Source organism: Ranitomeya imitator, chromosome 3 (genome assembly GCF_032444005.1).
Source record: "Ranitomeya imitator isolate aRanImi1 chromosome 3, aRanImi1.pri, whole genome shotgun sequence".
Lineage (NCBI taxonomy): Eukaryota > Metazoa > Chordata > Amphibia > Anura > Dendrobatidae > Ranitomeya > Ranitomeya imitator.
This window is the reverse complement of record NC_091284.1, coordinates 131,150,363-131,172,512: the sequence shown is the minus strand read 5'-3', so window position 1 is coordinate 131,172,512 and position 22,150 is coordinate 131,150,363. Positions and strand designations below refer to the sequence as shown.

Below are 22,150 nucleotides of genomic sequence, written 5' to 3'. Positions count from 1 at the left end.
TTTTTTCCTACAGGTTTACATTTGGGTTCTGAACAATGAAGAAGAATATAAAAGAGCCTTTGATTTGGGCGCCAATGGGGTAATGACAGATTATCCCACCCGACTGATGGAATTTCTGGAGCAGTACTCTCACTGAGCCGATCACCTGAGTGACATTACTGTACAATAAGTCATCATACCTCATGCACGGCCGTCTAGTAAATACTTAGATACTTATACATATGTATTTAAGGGAATCCTGTATAGTTTACATTTGTACATAGCTGTAGCAGGACAGAACCACTATGCTGTAAAGTCAACATCATTTCCTATGGACAGTTTGACATGGAATGTATACAGTATTTACTGATGGAAATGGTAACTTATCACATAGAATTAGGTCAGATTCATATTATTACTGCAGGGGAAGAGTGTGCACAGATGACGGAATCATGGCAGTATATTGGGCCTGTAATGCCGTGGGTCGGTCTGGCCTTGTTCACATTTTGTAATGATTTACATATAGCCATTATGTCTTAAAAGAAGATCTCAGTTATTGGCACTCCTGTATTTATTGAAGAGGTTTATCCATAATCAAAACTTATCACCTGTCCACTGGGTAGGCGATAAGTGTTATTCCTAGGTGATCTGGCCTCTGAAACCCGCCAACCATGAGAACAGGGTATTGCAGTATCAGCAAGGGCTGCACAGTAATGCTGGAGAGGCGGTGGAGCAGACAGCAGATGTGTTGCCTGTTAGAGCTTGTTGATGGGTGGACTTCCTCTGGGTTGTATTGTGTGACCTCTGCATTTTGTGTCTGCTCCTTCCTGTATCTTACATGTTGTTGATGATGCTGAAGGTAATCGTTGCTTTATGTCCCAAGTAAAACTGTTAATTATCTCATTATCTCTGGGGGCTGATGATTCTGCTGAAATATGCAACCTCCATGTCTCTTGTGTTACTGGAGCAATAATGCGTATGCACGACCACCACTCCATTCATCGTCTATGGGACTGCAAGAGATCACCAAGCACTGTCCTTGGCTGTTTCCAGCTATTCTGTAGATGCAGCAATGTACATTCTCGACTACAAACTCCATTAAATAAGGCTTTGTGACCTCCAATGTCATTATCGGTGGGGCTCCCACTTGTTGTCGCTACTGGTGGGGCTCCCACTTGTTGTCGTTACCGGTGGGGCTCCCACTTGTTGTCGTTACTGGTGGGGCTCCCACTTGTTGTCATTACCGATGGGGCTCCCACTTGTTGTCATTACCCGTGGGGCTCCCACTTGTTGTCATTACCCGTGGGGCTCCCACTTGTTGTCATTAGCGGTGGGGCTCCCACTTGTTGTCATTACCGGTGGGGCTCCAACTTGTTGTCATTAGCGGTGGGGCTCCCACTTGTCATTACCCGTGGAGCTCCCACTTTTTGTCATTACTGGTGGGGCTCCCACTTGTTGTCATTACTCGTGAGGTTCCCACTTGTCATTAGCGGTGGGGCTCCCACTTGTTGTCATTAGCGGTGGGGCTTCCACTTGTTGTCATTAGCGGTGGGGCTCCCACTTGTCATTACTGGTGGGGCTCCCACTTGTTGTCATTAGCGGTGGGGCTCCCACTTGTTGTCATTACCGGTGGGGCTCCAACTTGTTGTCATTAGCGGTGGGGCTTCAACTTAAATCTTTCCTGTTGACAATTGATAATTTTGATTATGGGATAACACCCTTTTACATGGAATGTGTCTGCAGGCGAGGTATGTTTCCATATTTCTCCTCTATAGACACACAGTATTTCTGCTCCCTTCAATAAACCGCTTTACTCCTGGAGGATCCCTTTTTGACATCCGGGAGGTTTTGAGTCTTGTTTATTAGGTGCAGTATTGAATCACTTATTGATAAACAGCTGTCCATGGTGATTATACATCATTGTAATGGTCACTTTTTATGACAAGTTTCATAGTAGGAAAAAAACCAACCTTGTAATATTTATTGAATGATGTGTGTGGTTTCATTTAGAAGATGTGATAGTTATTAATTAAGCTCAGAACTAGAATCGGTTTTAAGAAAGTAAAATTAACATTTGGTTGTTTGCTATGACTTTAATTCAAATTTGTCTTGTGCTCTTAAGACACTTTTCTAAGATGCCATTGACTTACCCTTCCATTCTCTTCTGTACGGCTCTCATGCATGTATTCTATAGAACCTGTACCAGGACAGAATGTACAAATCCATAGATAAAGTAGCACTCCGGTATTCTTTATATTACTCATATAATGCTATCTCACCAACAATATTCTAGCTGTGTAATTTGTTCCAACACAGCTCAGATGCATCTATATATATTTAAACATTTGATTGTATGCTACTGTGTCATGCTTTCTCCAACCTGACCACCAGTACTGTACATGTTGTCCTATGTAGACACAAGCTGAACTGCAGGATAACATCATCTTCTATCAAATCCCTCCTGGCAACTTTCACATCCAACCCTAACCCTATTAGCTCAACCCTCATGATTCCGATGTATGACCTTGTATTCAGCTGAATATATTCTATATTACAGTCCATACAATGATTAGCTGATGAATTATAAAAGTCCCTGACTAAGTCTGTTTACACTATACGGTGGGAAAAGTAAGTATTTATTACACTGCTGATTTTGCAAGTTTTCCCACCTACAAAGAATGTAGAAGTCTGTAATTTTTATCGTAAGTACACAGAATCTTAAAAATAAAATTCATAAAATCATATTGTATGATTTATATATAATTAATTAGCTTTTATTGCATTAAATAAATATTTGATACAATAGAGTAGCAACTTAATATTTGGTACAGAAACCATTGTTTGCAATTAGAGAGGTCAGATGTTTCTTAACCAAGTTTGCGCATGTTGCACTAGGGATTTTGGCCCATTCCTCCATAGCGATCTTCTCCAGATCTTTCAGATTTCGGGGCTGTCACTGGGCAGCAATGAGTTTCGGCTCCCTCCCAAAGATTTTCTATTGGATTCAGGTCTGAGACTGGCTAGGCCACTCCAGGACCTTGAAATGCTTCTTACGGAGCCACTCCTTAGTTGCCCTGGCTGTGGTCATTGTCATGCTGGAAGACCCAGCCACGACCTATCTTCAATGATCTAACTTAGGGAAGGAGTTTGTTGGCCCAAATCTCGCAAGGATTGGCCCCATCAATCCTTCCCTCAATATGGTGCAGTCGTCTTGTCTCTTTTGCAGAAAAGCACTTCTGAAGTATGATGTTTCCACCACCATGCTTAATAGTTGGGACGGTGTTCTTGGGGTTGTACTCGTCTTTCTTCTTCCTCCAAACACGACGAATGGAGTTGATACCATAAAGTTCTATTTAGGTCTCATCTGACCACAAAACCTTCTCCCATGCTTCCTCTGGATCATTTAGATGGTCATTGGTGAACATGAAACAGGCCTGGACAAGTGCTGGCGTGAGTAGGTGGACCTTGTGTGTCCTGCAGGATTTTAAACCATGACAGCGTAGTGTCTTAGTAACAGTAATATTTGAGATTGTGGTCCCAGCTCTCTTCATGTCATTGACCAGGCCCTCCTGTGTAGTTCTGGGCCGGTTCCAGACCTTTCTCAGGATCATCCTTACCCCATGAGGCGAAATCTTGCATGGAACCCCAGACGGAGGATGATTGACAGTCATCTTGTGTTTCTTCCATTTTCTAATAATTATGCCAACAGTTGTTGCCTTCTAACCAAGCTGACTGTCTATTGTCCTGTAGTCCATCCCAGTCTTGTGCAGGTCTACAGTTGTGTCCATGGTGTCCTGTCTTTCATCCAGGTAATGAGTTCAAACAGGTGCAATTAGTACAGGTAATGAGTGCAGAGTAGGAAGACTTCTTAAAGAAAAACTAACAGGTCTATCAGAGCCAGAATTCTTGCTGGTTGGTAGGTGATCAAATACTTATTTCATGCAATAAAATACAATTTAATTATTTAAAAATCATACAATGTGACTTTCTGTTTTTTTTTTTATTTTCAGATTGTCTCTCACAGTTGAAATGTACCTACGATAAAAATTACAGACCATTCTTTGTTGGTGGGAAAACTTGCAAAATCGGCAGCGTATCAAATACTTCTTTTCCCCAGTGTATGTATGTAGTGTGTGAATGATCACTGTTTGTTTGTGAAATGTACAGTAGCTTCAGCCTTTCTACCCTGCTCCTTGGGGATAGGAGTGGAAAGGGGGAAACTTATTACAAGCAGGAGTCAGAGAAGACAGGCTAAAACTGTATGAGTTAGGATACACTGAATTACAGGACAGCAGTTCTAATTACTGATCTATTACTGCTGCTATCAGATAAAACTCGCAAATCTTCAGACCTTCTGCATGGTGCCTTAAGGGAATCTTATCAGAAGGAATAAAGATGGTAGACAGCCCAGAATGGTACATCAACCAAGACTGATATACAAGGCATACGCAAGAGCCTCTACATTATTCTTTAGTAGTAACTTTTGTTGTGATACACAGGCAAATATGTGCTGCTGTAACAACAATTTTCTATATTAGCGGTTTACTTTTTATCAAATATGCATTTTTTATATGTAGAAAATAACAATGTAATTTAAATGTATATTTGTAAATGTAAAACTTGGTTCACCCAAAGATATTTAAAGTTTGCCTCCACTTCATATTTTCATTGTGTGATGTTTCCTTTCAATGTCCATGTTTTTTGTGACTGAGGATCCACAAAAACAAAGACAGATCAAACTCTCCAATTCAAGTCTATGGGACCTTGAAAAAACTTGAGCAGAACATGGATGGCATTCCACAGTATCCTAATGCTGTCTGCTTTTCCCTGACACTTTGCTAAGAGAAACCTCTGTAAAAAAAATGTTTGCAGCGAATGTGAAAATGTGATGATATACTGATGGTAAAATCTGACACAGTGACCAGACACTGATGAAGATCTGATCCAGCACCCTGTAATAATCGGTCCATTTCTTTCACATCCGAGAAAGAGGCCTAACACGTACAGACATGCAGGCATACGCAGATAAGCATGCGCGTGCACACACAGACATATCAACATGCACAGAGACGGAAAAACAAAACCGGAAAGCAGCCACCATAGAACAACGGACCGACACATGAAATAACTAACATATCATATGACTTTTTCCCGTTAAGTGGAGGTACTCTTTAAACTAAAGCTGTGATTAATAGAAAGGTTATTTAGCTGCATCTGTGGAATGTGTGACTTTAATCTTTTGGCATTAATTAATGATTGTTAACAAATAACTGATAACAGTGAGCAGTAGTATAGTATGCTATTCGTTTTGTGACTAATGTAAATAGAGTGACAATAACTCAAGCTTTGTGGAAGGATAGAAAATTATCTGAAAATACCAATAGGACCTAGCTTAAAGGTAACCTCTCATATTCCCAAATACTATTAAAGGGAACCAGACAGGTCCCCCATGCCCTCCAACCCAGCAGCAATCACCTATGTATGATTAAAGGGAACCTGTCACCTGAATTTGGCGGGTCCTTTTTTGGGTCATATGGGCGGTGCTTTCGGGTCTTTTATTAACCCCTTTTTTTCCCCGCTGGTCGCGAAATTGACTTGCCGTTGATTCGCTTTCCTCCCTAGTTAACGCGTGCGCAAAGCAATCTTACCTTACGCACGCGCAGTATGCTTTGCGAAACTGTGGGCAAAGCAGAAAACCATTAGTGCGCATGCGTTGGCGCACTATGTCCTGGAAGTGTTTTGCTGTGTTCCGGGACATAATGGTTTTCGGCTTTGCACGCAGTTGGGCAAAGCATACTGCGCGTGCGTAAGGCAAGATTGCTTTGCGCACGCGTTAACTAGGGAGGAAAGCGAATCAACGGCAAGTCAATTTCGCGACTAGAGTGCGGCCAGCGGGAAAAAAGACCCGAAAGCACCGCCCATATGACCCAAAAAAGGACCCGCCAAATTCAGGTGACAGGTTCCCTTTAAACTCCCTGCATAACCAGCTCTGTGTAATTTAATTCAGTAAAATAAATGCTTTAAAAAAGTGCACCCCCGGCGTCAGAGACGCAGTGATGCTGCCGAAATGAGCGGCACGCATGCGTGAGATGTGCGGGGGCTGGTGATGAGGACGACTCATGCAAATAATGTTATCACGCCCACAGGGGCTTGTGCAAATTATGTTATCAACGCAAGAAATTGCTGCCCACTAGGTCAGCATAGGGTGCACAAACATTAATTACAAATTGCCTAAGGCAACAAAAAAAACCTCCAAGGACCATAAAAATTTACTTTTAATTCACTATTTAAAAGGAATGAATTATTTAAAACCTTACAGAGGTCAGTGTGTATATGGAGCAGATCAGGTATATCCCATCTCTTACTGATCAAAATTATAGTACTTATCTCCTTACTCCAATTCCTTGCCCTGTAATCCGGTTTGTAAGGATTTCTTGGTGCAGCTGCTACTTATTCCCTTCAAGTTAACCATACACATCTGACCCTAAAGCCTTCCCAACATGTTTCACCAGAGACCTGGCTTCATCAGGGGATAGAGGCCAAATGAAGTTTCATGAGTTTGCTTAACTTGAAGGGAAAAGGTAGCGGCTGCACCAAGAAATCCCTATAAACCACATTACAGGGCAAGGAAGTGGAGTAAGGAGGTAAGTATTATAATTATGATCAGTAAAAGATGGGATATACCTGATCTGCTCCTTATACACACTGACCTCTGTAAGGTTTTAAATAATTCATTCCTTTTAAATAGTGAATTAAAAGTTATGTTATCACGCCCATAGGGGCTGGTGCAGATTATGTTATCACGCCCATAGGGGCTGGTGCAAATTGTTATCACGCCCATAGGGGCTGGTGTAGATTATGTTATCACGCCCACAGGGGCTGGTGCAGATTATGTTATCACGCCCATAGGGGCTGGTGCAGATTGTTATCACGCCCATAGGGGCTGGTGCAAATTATGTTATCACGCCCACAGGGGCTGGTGCAAATTATGTTATCACGCCCATAGGGGCTTGGGCAGATTATGTTATCACGCCTACAGGGGCTGGTGCAGATTGTTATCACCCCCACAGGGGCTGGTGCAAATTATGTTATCAGGCCCACAGGGGCTGATGCAGATTGTTATCACGCACACAGGGGCTGGTGCAGATTATGTTATCACGCCCACAGGGGCTGGTGCAAATTATGTTATCACGCCCACAGGGGCTGATGCAGATTGTTATCACGCACACAGGGGCTGGTGCAGATTATGTTATCACGCCCACAGGGGCTGGTGCAAATTATGTTATCACGCCCACAGGGGCTGGTGCAGATTATGTTATCACGCCCACAGGAGCTGGTGCAGATTATGTTATCACGCCCACAGGGGCTGGTGTAGATTATGTTATCACGCCCACAGGGATGTGAAAACATGAAAAGCAGCTGCCAACGTTCAGTTATGGAAGCGTTCACGGAGCGGCTACAGTCATCGCTATGTATTTAGTGACGGCAGCTGTAAGCACGCCACGACACTTTGATTGACAGCTCGCTCTGTAGTGTATCTGTGGAAAGCGAGCAGTCAGTCAACATTCTGGGACCTATTTATTTGACATGCATGCTTCTATGATTAACCCCTTACTTGCCAGTCAATAGCCTTTAGTGACATGACAGGTTCTCTTTAAATAAGAAAATTTGTTCTGATGAAATCTTCACTTTTGTATAAAGTAGATATTTGAGATTGCAGCATTATTCTCGTCTATTCAAGGAATAGAGGCTACCTCTAGGTTATTTATTTTTCAATCCTGGTGAATTTTTCTTTTCCGCATGTATAAGATGCCATGTCGTGCATGAGTCCATTACCTGAGGTCACAACTACTCCCCAGAATTGGATATGTTACTGGATACCGTCCACAATCGCATGGTACATCTGCTAGCATGCCATTATTCCTATACATTCTGTGTCATCTCTCATGGATCTGTGCCTACGAATACTACATCATGTAGATCTAGGGCATTGCAATAAGGGATTCTTGCTGATCTGAAAAAAGCCATGAAATATGAAGAAGAAAAAAAAAAACAGCGGCAAGTTATCACCTGGCCTGCAGAAATGTCTTCACTCTATACTAATTGTTCTTACATAGAATTCAGTTATTGGGAAAAAAAAATCCTGAAATAAAATCTTTTATACATAAACGACGTCTTCTGTTGTCTTCTTGATTAAATCATTTTAACATAAACAAAAGTTTATATAAAGTCTTGATGACGGGAAATCTAGTTGTTGAGACACCCGCTAATACCTAAACGGACTGCATGGAGATCTGGGCAGGTGGTCTGCAGGACATCATTTCCATATCAGTCCCTTTTTTAATCTAAGCAGTTCTTGAGAGTGCAATGCTGCCATCTAGTGTGCAATTAAGTGAATTAATCATACAATAAGGCTGCCATCACACTAGCAGTATCTGGTCAGTATTTTACATCAGTATTTGTAAGCCAAAACCAGGAGTGGGTGATAAATGCAGAAGTGGTGACATGTTTCTATTATACTTTTCCTCTATTTGTTCCACTCCTGGTTTTGGCTACAAATACTGATGTAAAATACTGACTGAATACTGCTAGTGTGACAGCAGCCTAAATGTTCATTCATCTGTAGAACAGAGGTGGGTAACTAATGACAATCTGGGGCTGATGTGATGGGCCGAACTAAGACAATGAACTTAATTCTGTTCACTATTGATTCCTGCAGGTGACATTCCTATTATATCCCCGGTAACCATAATTTGCAGCAATAATCATCGGTCAGATGCCCCCTCTGCCGCAGGTTGTATTCACATACCAGGGTTCTCCTTGCCGATTAGAAGCAGTGACCACTTATGATTCATTGTTAATAAGTCACATGCACTTCTCAGGCGGCCGTGGCGAGGAGCGATGAGTATGTAGCCGGACAGGCTGGTCCAGAGGAGCTCATGGCTGCACCTTAACTAAGGTCAGATCTGCCCAGGTGCCCACTGTACCCAAGCTTACTTTTAGGGCTCATTTATGCCACTAGTTTCGGTGTGAGTGATGTCCGTGGAAAGAAAACGACCACTCCCAAACCAATGGTGTTCTATGGGGCAGTGCAAATAAGCAATTTTTTTCCACTTACTGAATCTTGTGTGTGAATAAAATCGCAGCATGCCGTAAATCAGATGAGACTCACACATTCAAGTCTTTGGGTGCGTAAAATACTGATTTACAGTATAACATCCACATTTTACGGACACATTGCAATTCTGTAACAGGAAACTGTAAATGATTAATAGCTGCTGTAAAAAAAAAACAGATTGCACACGGATGACGTGAGAAAAACTGGTCCTACTTTTCTGGATGAAAATTTTTTTTATACGCTTGTCTGAACCTACCTTAACTGTGTGATAACTTCAATTTTTACGTATCTTTAATGCAATTTTATTTTATCCTGTGATCATTCCTTGATGTTATCTTGAGCTTCATTCTTATAAAAGTTGCATTTACATGTGACTTCCAAATGACTTGTTGGACAGCGACTTGCCTATGACAGTTGCTATCACTGTGTAGCCCCAGCTTTATCAACTTTACGGGGTATTGCCATCTCCTATATGTATAGGTGTAATAATAATGGTAATATTAGCAAATACCTCCAATTAGAAATGTAGTATAGTTCTTCTGATTCGCTTTGTTGCTTACGTCATTTAGGGCATTGCAGTACTTGGGTATCCATGGTTATGACCACTCATATAGTGATAGCTTGCTTAGTGGTCATAACCATGGATACCTAAGCTACTGCAGAGCCCTGCATGAGGTACGAAACATAGCAAACCTGAAGAACTATACTAAATTTCTAATTGGTGGTATTTGCTAATATTATTATGCCTACTATATATTGGGACAGGATCTTGGAGATCTCCTTTAAGGACTACCAGTCCACAGTTGTAGCTCATTTTATTCTTTTGTACATAGACTTGTTATAATGGACTGGAGAAGCAGGGCTGTGGAGTCAGTAAGCCACAGTTCCGACTCCTGGATTTTATCCGGCTCCAGCTCCGACTCCGGCTCCTTCATAAATGGCCAATTCGTAACAATAAATTTACTGTTGTCAAATATTAACATTGTGCTTATTCAGTTTCTCACCATCATATAAGTAATCAGACCACTTAGAGCAAAAACTATATTTATTAGAATACAATTAGAATATATCAAATAACTTATAAACTTTTCTAAACTCTTGTAAGTAAATATGCAATAAACACTGTTATGCAGTTAATAAGAAGAAATCTATAAATTTGTCCTCAGAAAAAGTATTGCCTCTGTCAGATCCTCCTTCATGGATGCCCTCAAATCTGATCTAATTATTTTGAGAGCAGAGAACAACCTCTCTACACTAACTTGGGTTGGTGGCAAAGCAGTAACCACTCGGGCAACATCTCTGACAATGTCAGGATACAGAGGAATCGCTTGTTGCACTGTTATTTTTGATGAACGGTCAAATTTCTCAATTTCTTTTATTGCACATGAAAAATTCTGCTGAAATGTACTGGCTGTGTTCTTTGGGGATGACTCTTCTATGCGGGAACGCTTTGCACGGTCCTTATGATCCAAATATTTTTCGAAATTAAATTCTTTATCAGTTGATGAGGGTGAAGATGTGGCAGGACGACCAAATTCTTCTTGTTCCTCCTGACTGTTCTGCAACCCTTTCATTCTTACTGCTATTTCAGAGCTTCTTTTCCTTTAGTTAGCTGTTGATCATCTAGAAGAATCCGATGCATTGGGTCTACATAAACAGCTGCCAAAAGAATGTTATTTTGTAATAGTAGCTCCTCTCTCCGTTTCATTGATGTAGCAATGCCACTTGCAATTAACCCTCCTCTTTGGGGCAGGCGAAACATCAGGTTCTTCCACTCATTTAAGAAAATACCTGGAGTTAAGTCCTCTGCTTGTAATTTTTTAGTCACTGTAAATGGGTGCTCTAGCAATTTTTCCAGCTCAGTCACCTGATTCCACTGACTTTCATTTAGCGTCAGTTGAGGGTTAGCCATGTCTACAAGAAAGGTCAACCAAGCGCTGAATCATTAAGTAAGTACTGCCCCATCGTGTGGCTTGATCAATAATTGCCCCTTTTCCAGCACGTCTCTTCAAAATTGAGTCAACTTTAGGGGTTCTGGCAACAGTAGCCAATTTTCTCACCTTGCCAATCAGTGCAGCAGCATGTCCTTCTTGCAGACTGTCTCTTATAGCCAGCTGTAGTGTATGCACAACACAGCGCATGTGATGAATGAAGGAACGTATTGACACAGTTTCAACAAGATCATCTAAACTATCATGTTGCTGTTCATCTGAAGCAACTTCAGTTTGCTCCTCAGTTACAATACTGTGTTCCTCTAATTCAAACATTTCTGTGTCTGTGGACCCAGAATGTTCTTCTAGCTGCTGGTCACCATCATTACTCTCATTCATTAGCTTAATAGTACTTGCCATATTTGAAGCATTGTCAGTTACGACAGAAAGAACTTGCTCTTTTTTAAGTTCATAGTCTTGCAGAACCTTTTCCACCAAGACCTGGAGAAACTCACTGGTGTGATGAGCTTCGGTGTCTTTTACTGTCTTGGTAACTATTTCATTTTTGTCACAAACAAATCGGACATTGATGACAAAATAGTTCACTCTGTGACGTGTGCAGGCATCCATTTTAATAAACAGAAAGCGTCCCTTGAGAGTTTTTTTAAGTTCTTCCTTTTGTTTAAAAGCTTCTTCGATTACTAATTTTCTAATACTCTCTCTCTCCAGAGAAACACCAAGCTTGCGGGCCATTTCCCCATTCAGACACATAAAAGCTGGTCGTGAAAATAATGAAATAGGCACACTATCCTTTACAACAAGCTCTATGATCTGTTTTTTAAATGTATCTACTGTCATTGTCACAGTAACTTTGTCACTGACAAAATATCTTGCAACTGATGGCTGCAAAGTTCTCTGCTCCTTTGTTTGGCTGGAAGAGCTGGGCACTGGTTCATTGGTTTGGATGCAGTCTTTCTCATCCACTGCTTTCAGTACTTCTGGATGAAAGCGCTGTAAATGTCTCTTTAGATTAGAAGCTCTGGTAGGAGCATTTTTATCTTTGCCTGAATATGCACTGATCTTGGCTTCACAGCATTTTTTTTCGTCTGGATCATTTGTCATACACTGACAGACATAATGTTTTGTATCTTGAGTGATGGTGAAATGTTCAAATACAGCTGATTTAATGTGACGCTTCTTTGACATTCTCAGGTTTTTAATTCTGCATTCACAATCCAAATGACAATTGTTTTTCCTAAAAACAATTGTACAAAATTATTGCCAGGTCGTACAACTGATATAGTGGTCAGTAATACTGTTATTCATCAGGTGCTCACAGTTAACTGATGCAAAGTTTGTTGAAAGGATAATACTTCTTACAGTCTTCCTCTTCTGAGTAGCAGCTGTGAGATGCTTGGAAGAGGCACACCAAACATCTACTCTAGAGGAGGAGCTTTACTACTAAAGGTACCTTCACACTGAGCGACTTTAGAACGATAACGATAGCGGTCCTGGATAGCGATATCGTTGTGTTTGACACGCAGCAGCGATCTGGATCCTGCTGTGACATCGCTGGTCGGAGCTAGAAGGCCAGAACTTTATTTCGTCGCTGGATCACCCGCTGACATTGCTGAATCGGCATGTGTGACGCCGATCCAGCGATGTGTTCACTTGTAACCAGGGTAAACATCGGTTTACTAAGCACAAGGCCGCGCTTAGTAACCCGATGTTTACCCTGGTTACCATTGTAAATGTAAAAAAAAAAAAAACACTACATACTTACATTCCAGTGTCTGTCGCGTCCCCTCGCCGTCAGCTTCCCGCACCGTGTCAGCGCCGGCAGGCAGGCTCTGCTTTACGGCCGGCGCTTACACAGTGCAGGGAAGGTGACGGCGAGAGACGCGACAGACACCGGAATGTAAGTATGTAGTGTTTGTTTTTTTTACATTTACAATGGTAACCAGGGTAAACATAGGGTTACTAAGCGCGGCCCTGCGCTTAGTAACCCGATGTTTACCCTGGTTACCAGGGGACTTTGGCTTCGTTGGTCGCTGAAGAGCTGTCTGTGTGACAGCTCTCCAGCGACCACACAACGACGAAACAGCGACGCTGCAGCGATCGGCATTGTTGCCTATATCGCTGCAGCGTCGCTTAATGTGACGGTACCTTAAGAATTTGCAACACATTTTCACTTTCAGTTTCATACATTGTAAGCAGGGGGGTTGGGGCAGCATGAGGTTAACCAAGTATAAGATTAGATAAGGGCAGTGGAGAACAGTGACACACAAGAAGTAAAGGTACCGTCACATTTAGCGACGCTGCAGCGATCTAGACAACGATCCCGATCGCTGCAGCGTCGCTGTGTGGTCGCTGGAGAGCTGTCACACAGACAGCTCTCCAGCGACAGGGCCGCGCTTAGTAACCCGATGTTTACCCTGGTTACCAGTGCTAATGTAAAAAAAAACACTACATACTTACATTCCGGTGTCTGTCCCCCGTCGTTGTGCTTTCCTGCACTGACTGTGAGCGCCGGCTGGCCGTAAAGCACAGCGGTGACGTCACCGCTGTAATCTGTTTTACGGCTGGCCGGCGCTGACAATGCAGGGAAGCAGAACGCCGGGGGACGCGACAGACACCGGAATGTAAGTATGAAGTGTTTGGGTTTTTTTACATTTACACTGGTAACCAGGGTAAACATCGGGTTACTAAACGCGGCCCTGCGCTTAGTAACCTGATGTTTACCATGGTTACCAGTGAAGACATCGCTGAATCGGCGTCACACACGCCGATTCAGCGATGTCTGCGGGAGATCCAGCGACAAAATAAAGTTCTGGACTTTCTGCTCCGACCAACGATGGCACAGCAGGATCCAGATCGCTGCTGCGTGTCAAACACAACGATGTCGCTATCCAGGACGCTGCAACGTCACGGATCGCTAGCGATATCGTTGTGAAGTTGGTCAGTGTGAAGGTACCTTAAGAAATGTCTCTATCTCCAGCAGAACTGCTTATCACTGTTGTTCATAGTTTGATAGAACATATATATTTAAGTAACATTTATCAAATTCATATGAAAGTTCAATTATGAAATATTAATACATTTTTTTAAAAGCTGGAATTGGAGTCGGTACATTTCTACCGACTCTGACTCCAACCAAAACTAACTCCGACTCCGACTCCACAGCCCTGTGGAGAAGTAACATTTAAAATAAAAATGCATTAAAGGGATACTACTGTGCAAGCGGCCAGATGGCTGGTTTCAGGCTGCTTCAGTGCCATATCTCCTCTGATGCTGCGGAGGTAAATCTGCTTCGGAGAGGACACAGTTTGGGCCAGTGGTAGAACAATGATTGTGGTCTGAACAATCAATCAGGAGTGCCTCACGCCAAGCAGGAACCCACGAGACAACCCCTTTAACTTAAATGATGAGACAACCCATTTAACTGTGTAATCTTCCTGTTTTTTTACACAAAATGCTAATAAATACTCATATAATGTGGAGTTATGGTTTCATCACTTAGAGAGCTTTTAAGGGGTTCTCCAATTTAGATTCCCACTTTCATGTTCAATATCAAAGTATTTCTTTGTTAACAGAGGGGTTTCTCCGATCCAGATACTCATCTTCTGACAAGAACTAGTTACAAAGTTCATCTGTTTCTGTGGAGGACCCGTCAAGTCGTGCATTGTAAGGACTATGTAATACTTACATTTCCCTGTGGAGGCACTGCAGGGAGAATAAACACTTACTGGCAGGTCCTACACAGAACAGGGGTCCCAGCAGGAGGACACTTTGTGATCAGCTCATTGTAACAAGTAAAGATTGTCCAAAGTGGATAAACCGTTATGTTATAGTGGGGATGATAATGTGAGATGCTCATTTATAAAGAATGTGTTTCATGATGGAAACAATGTGAAAGGCAAATAAATGTGTCCCTGATAGTCAGATAAGTGCCTGAGTGTCGTTAATGATCTTTTCTTTAGCAATTATGATCATTATATCCGTGTAAAAATATTTTGTCAAATTATTTTCTGTCCAAGGATCTGTCATTTTGTACTTTTCCATGTAGATACAAATGTAGTTAATACAATTTTCAAAATTACTATAAAAAAGGAAATCATTTTTTTCTTTAATATTGATTTTTATTAAAGGATTACAATATTAGTGTGATTACACCTGTGACAGTAATTAGAAGCAATGTCGTTTGTTATAGTCCTCACGGGTGCTGCTATCTGCGCACAGGCAGTATATTACACCGTGGCACAGGCAGTATATTACACCGTGGCACAGGCAGTATATTACACCGCGGCACAGGCAGTATATTACACCGTGGCACAGGCAGTATATTACACCGTGGCACAGGCAGTATATTACACCGTGACACAGGCAGTATATTACACCGCGGCACAGGCAGTATATTACACCGCGGCACAGGCAGTATATTACACCGTGGCACAGGCAGTATATTACACCGTGGCACAGGCAGTATATTACACCGCGGCACAGGCAGTATATTACACCGCGGCACAGGCAGTATATTACACCGCGGCACAGGCAGTATATTACACCGCGGCACAGGCAGTATATTACACCGCGGCACAGGCAGTATATTACACCGCGGCACAGGCAGTATATTACACCGCGGCACAGGCAGTATATTACACCGCGGCACAGGCAGTATATTACACCGCGGCACAGGCAGTATATTACACCGCGGCACAGGCAGTATATTACACCGCGGCACAGGCAGTATATTACTCCATGACACAGGCAGTATCTTACAACCTGGCCTTGGCAGTATATTACACCTTGGCACGGGCAGTATATTACACCGTGGCACAGGCAGTATATTACACCGTGGCGCAGGCAGTATATTACACCGTGGCGCAGGCAGTATATTACTCTATGGCACAGGCAGTATATTACACCGTGGCACAGGCAGTATATTACACCGTGGCGCAGGCAGTATATTACTCTATGGCACAGGCAGCATATTACACCGTGGCACAGGCAGTATATTACACGGCAGCACAGGCAATATATTACACCGCGGCGCAGACAGTATATTACACCGTGGCACAGGCAGTATATTACACCGTGGCACGGGCATTATATTTCACAGTGGCACAGGCAGTATATTAACCGCGACACAGGTAGTATATTACTCCATGGCACAGGCAGTATCTTACAACCTGGCCTTGGCAGTATATTACACCGTGGCACGGGCAGTATATTACACCGTGGCACAGGCAGTATATTACACCGTGGCACAGGCAGTATATTTCACCGTGGCACAAGCAGTATATTACACCGCGGCACAGGCAGTATATTACTCCATGGCACAGGCTGTAAATTACACCGTGGCACAGGCAGTATATTACACCGTGGCACAGACAGTATATTTCACCGTGGCACAGGCAGTATATTTCACCGTGGCACAGGCAGTATATTTCACCGTGGCACAAGCAGTATATTACACCGTGGCACAGGCAGTATATTTCACCGTGGCACAAGCAGTATATTACACCGTGGCACAGGCAGTATATTACACCGTGGCACAGACAGTATATTACTCCATGGCACAGGCAGCATATTACACCATGGCGCAGGCAGTATATTGTAACATCGCACAGGCAGTATATTACACTGTGGCATCCCTCGCTGATGCCGGCTCCAGCCTCACTATCGGCTCACACAGCATATTACAGTGATTGGCATTCTGCATCCTTTGTCAGGCAGACGCTTAGCTCTATATAAAACATGGCATAGTACACAGCTGTCACTGCTTTATTCTTCAGGATCTTCAACTTCTGGGAAACAAAATGATAAAGAGAAAATTATAAACTTACATTTTCTACATATAAAGGTCCTAAGTGCCATGAAAAGTTATATATCCTAACCCCCAGGGAAATAGATTATCATCTAGAAGATGTCTGCAGGTGTGAACCAGATCACCACCACCTTACAGGTAAATGAGCAGACAGTTGGTTTGAAAAGATTCTGCATTAATATGTTCGTATACATTTCAGGTATTATTGTATAGTAACATTGGGCTGTGATGAGCGGACCACGGTAATGAAGAAAAGCGTAATACTGATGGAGACATCAGAAGTCTGGAATCTGTCAGGATGGTGGTAGATCAATTGCATGTGTCAAGGACAGAAGGAAAGAAGCCATGACACTTGAGAGACCTCATTGTAACTTAGGGTCATTTAGGGTTTCCAGTTCATAGCTATGCTCAGATGGGTTTCATGTGTAAATACCGTGTTTACCCGAAAATAAGAACGACCCTGAAATAAGTACTAGCATGATTTTACAGGATTTTTGGAGTCTGCTTGAAATATAAGCCTTATTCCAAAAATAAGCCCTAGTTACAGTCAGGGTCGGCGTTCGGAGGGGAAAAACTGGACAACTGCCCAGGGCCCCCACATTCTTAGGGACCCCCAGCATTTCTATAAAAAAAAAAAACACTTTAGGACTTTTGGTGACATGATAGTCATGTGACCATGATATACAGCACTTCAGTAAGGAATGGCGAAGTGCCCGAGTAGGGTTCCAATCCGTGAATGATATTAATACCGTAGTAAAACTCAGCACTTCATAGCATGCGTGGCAATAGATATGCAAGTTGTGGAACTCACAGTATGCTGGTTGATATTCAATGGGCTGGGTCAGCAGGAAACATACAGGAAATCAGCCCTGGAGTATTGTGGCTATGTCACTATTTGGATAGGCACTGAGCGCCTATCCTCAGGGCCTATCCAGATAGTGACATAGCCACAATATTTCTCCTGCTGACACAGTCCATTGAATCTCAACCAGCATACTGTGAGTTCCACAACTGACATATCTTAATACGTCACCACAGCAAATATCTGATGAAGGTCAATATCGGAACGAAACGTCAATAGCTGTTTCTCCGGACTGGTTACATTGTAAATACATTTCACATCCATTGTTTTGCATCCTACTGAGTGGTGAATTTTACTATTACATTGTGACCATGATGTCACCATAGGTCCTTTTACTGTGGGAGTCTAGAGGAACCAAAGAGTAGAGAGGCTGGTGTATACCATATGTGCAGTGTGTATATAAATGTGTTCTAGAGTACATTTTGATTGTTGATCATGGAAAAAAAATAAGACATTCCCTGAAAATAAGGCCTAACCCATCTTTCGGAGCAAAAACATAATACAATGCTGCTTACTAATATATTTCTATTGGGATAGGTGCCCCAAAATGAAGATATTAGTACTAGTTCTTCTTCCAGGCAACTCTACTTATGGCTTGTGCTCAATAGTGATCAGTGAGCGTGCTCAGATAAGGTGTTATCCAAGAATCCTTGGGTGTTAACTGAGTGTCTTTGGCGTGCTCAGGTGCTAACGGCTATTCAACAGCCGCAACACATGCTTGTTAAGCAATCCCTGCATGTGTTGCGGCTATCTAACAGCCTCGAGAACTCAATATTTTTCAAGCACGCCAAAGACACTCGGAAAACACCCGAGCATGCTCGGATAACACTTTCCCCGAGCACATTCACTCATCACTAGTGCTCAACACAGAAGAGCATTTTCTGAATCAGCATATGACCAGTGTTGTGTGTAAAGTGGCTTCACTGACTGGCTTATTGGCTTATTTAATAGCTAGGCCAGCATAGCCAGAGGAAAGGGTTGGCTTACAGCAAATCTGTCAGAATGATCCCACTTCCACCCAAACTGTTTATATTGTCATATTGTTCTCCAAAAGATATAATACACGCCGTTACTTATGCAATCTGAGGGTCCCCCACTGAAAAAAAATTGCAGTTTTTATAAATAAGACCAAAGAGCTTTCTTCGTGATCAGAGCTTTTCCCATGTTTCTTCATCCATGGCCAGATTCCCCCCTTTCTCTGCTTCACTAACAGCTCGCAGGTTGTGTAGACAAGCAAGTGAGCTTTCTCTAAGGCCGGAATCACACACAGCGAGATACGGCCGAGTCTCGCAGGTTAAAACCAAGCTCTAGCACCGGCACTCCGGAGCGGATCGTGCAGCCGCACAGCAATAATGGAGCTGCACGCTCCGCTCCGGAGTGCCGGTGCCAGAGCTTGTTTTTAACCTGCGAGACTCGGCCGTATCTCGCTGTAGTGTGACTCCGCCCTAAAGCAGAGGAAAGTGTGGCTGGGTGGGAAATAGTGCAAAGGGAGTCAGATGTTTGGAAAGTGCTTTGCTGCTCCAAGAGCACTTAAGCCTCATTTGCATATAATACTAATAGCTTGCATATAAATTGAAACTATGACTTCAACAGAGCAACAGATTGCACAAGTAAAGGTGTGGATGACATTATGGTTCAGGGAGCAATATGAGCGTATAAACAGTTTTTGAGAAATAAATCATTTTGACAAATTCCATTTACGGTAATTATTGAAATTAATTGGCCCCCTTTACACAGAGCTGGAAGTTTAGCTCTAAAAATTTGGACTGTCGGATGTATTTTCATGTCAGGCATTTTTCCTCATATAAGTAGATTACTAACTTATATTTTAAACAAATCAAATAAAATATATTTTTAAAGTGGACATCCCCTCTAAGTATTGCACGTTTCAGTGGCATATAGGCAGCATAGAAAGCATTGGCAGGTGAAGGAGGACAAAAGTGTAACTAAAAGGTCTGTGTGATTGACTAGTTATTGGCATTTATATAATGAAGCTCGTACCTGATCCGCTCTTCCTTCTTCTCCAAGGACTCAGATCCAAAATGGGAATCTGTGAGCAACTTACAAAATTTCCTGGAAAGGTATTTGCTAAAAACACATTCCGAGGAACTTGGGAGATAGCGGTGTTGTCACAGATCATGCGAGACATTGTCGCTCTATCGATAGCTCTCTTCTGAGCAATTGTAAACTCGGTAGGTCTTTCATAGTAAAATCTGAAAAAACAAGTGAAATGTTTGTTAATGATTAGCAATTGATTTTGGCATTTGCTTTGGAGAATCATATGTGATGTTCTCAGGCTTTCTACACCTACGATAATGCATAAAAGTAGTGATCTGGTTACTACGGTATATGCACTATTGGCACTTTTTATTATAACTCCCAACTCTCTTGGAACGTCTGTGTGGCTCCCAGATTCTTGTAAGAGCTGGCAAATCCCCTGGGCACCACTGACACTTCATGGAAAGCAGCGTGACGTGGAAGTGGTGTGGTGATGAGACCAATTTTCCATTGTGCATCCCTTAAAGTTGACAAGAAAGGAATATTGATATTTCAGCTTTGGAACACTTGCAGTAGAAAGCAATTTTGTCTGCTCTCCCCTGTCAGAAGCCTTCCATCTAGCCAAATCAGACCTCCCACTTTGCACTGATGAGGGGCAAAGACGCTGGAACACATCTGCAAAAAATTGTCTGGTTTGGCTTTGTATCCTAAGTCATGTAGTGAGACTTGCTAAAGGGTTGATATTGACTTTTAGGATTGATACATCCAATGGGTGGCGGCAGGATTCAAGTCTTTTTCCTTTCTGAAGAGGTTATTGGCATATCTAAATTCCCAAAGGTGCATTGCATGGCCTATAACTTCTTATACCAGCTTGGTACTCTCCAAAAAGAGAAACATTACTCCTTAGAACTGTCACAGACCTCTAACCTAGACAAATCAGACATCGTGTTTTGCCCTGAAGAGGGGCAAACACCTCAAAACACGTGCCTGAAAAATGGAGTGTCTGGTTTGGCTTCTCATCTTAATTCATGTGGCAGTGTTCATTAAAGGGTCAATATTGATGACAGCATTTATTGTGGCATTAGGGCTTTTGGGTCTTCATAGAAATTAAAACATGTACAGTATGTAACTGTTACCTCTGCAACCCCTATAATTCTGATGTCCACATGTGGAAATTCATGAGAAAAATTAAATACACTTTTATTGAAGTCCATGACTTTTAAGTTTTGGTACATAAGAAAAAAAATCTTTTTCTTAGAAGGCCATGAAATTACAGTTAGGTCCATATATATTTGGACAGAGACAACATTTTTCTAATTTTGGTTATAGACATTACCACAATGAATTTTAAACAAAACAATTCAGATGCAGTTGAAGATCAGATTTTCAGCTTTCATTTGAGGGTATCCACATTAAAATTGGATGAAGGTTTTAGGAGTTTCAGCTCCTTAACATGTACCACCCTGTTTTTAAAGGGACCAAAAGTAATTGGACAATTGACTCCAAGGCTATTTCATGGACAGGTGTGGGCAATCCCTTCATTATGTCATTCTCAATTAAGCATATGAAAGGCCTGGAGTTGATTTGAGGTATGGTGCTTGCATTTGGAAAGTTTTGCTGTTAAGTAAACATCTGGTCAAAAGAGCTCTCCATGCAGGTGAAACAAGCCATCCTTAAGCTGCAAAAACAGAAGAAACCCATCCAAGAAATTGCTACAATATTAGGAGTGGCAAAATCTACAGTTTGGTATATCCTGAGAAAGAAAAAAAAGCACTGGTGAACTGATGATGCAAAAAGACCTGGGCGCCCACGGAAGACAACAGTGGTGGATGATCACAGAATAATCTCCACGGTGAAGAGAAACCCCTTCACAACAGCCAACCAAGTGAACAACACTCTCCAGGAGGTCGGCGTATCAATATCTAAATCTACCATAAAGAGAAGACTGCATGAAAGTAAATACAGAGGGTTCACTGCACGGTGCAAGCCACTCATAAGCATCAAGAATAAAAAGGCTAGACTGGACTTTGCTAAAAAACATCTAAAAAAGCCAGCACAGTTCTGGAAGAACATTCTTTGGACAGATGAAACCAAGATCAACCTCTACCAGAATGACGGAAAGAGAAAAGTATGGTGAAGGCGTGGTACAGCTCATGATCCAAAGCATACCACATCATCTGTAAAACACGGCGGAGGCAGTGTGATGGCTTGGGCATGCATGGCTGCCAGTGGCACTGGGTCACTAGTGTTTATTGATGATGTGACACAGGACAGAAGCAGCCGAATGAATTCTGAGGTATTCAGAGACATACTGTGTGCTCAGATCCAGCCAAATACAGCCAAACTGATTGGTCGTCGTTTCATACTACAGATGGACAATGACCCAAAACATAAAGCCAAAGCAATCCAGGAGTTTATTAAAGCAAAGAAGTGGA

General features: G+C 42.3%; 2 protein-coding genes across 2 annotated transcripts in view; one reads left to right on the top strand and one right to left on the bottom strand.

Moving 5' to 3' along the window:
- Positions 1-4,641, top strand: part of GDPD1 (glycerophosphodiester phosphodiesterase domain containing 1) — a 117,350-nt gene extending 112,709 nt beyond the window's left edge. Inside the window, exon 10 of the mRNA XM_069761455.1 lies at positions 14-4,641. Within this exon, the coding sequence (XP_069617556.1) occupies positions 14-136 (123 nt within the window). The 3' untranslated portion in view covers positions 137-4,641. The remainder of the gene's footprint in view (positions 1-13) is intronic.
- Positions 4,642-15,841: 11,200 nt separating this feature from the next.
- The window catches only part of LOC138672972 (myeloperoxidase-like), a 33,340-nt gene continuing 27,031 nt past the window's right edge, over positions 15,842-22,150 (bottom strand). The window contains exons 13-14 of the mRNA XM_069761454.1: positions 19,719-19,930; positions 15,842-16,835 (exon numbers count right to left, since the gene is read on the bottom strand). Of these exons, the coding sequence (XP_069617555.1) occupies positions 16,813-16,835; positions 19,719-19,930 (235 nt within the window). The 3' untranslated portion in view covers positions 15,842-16,812. The remainder of the gene's footprint in view (positions 16,836-19,718; positions 19,931-22,150) is intronic.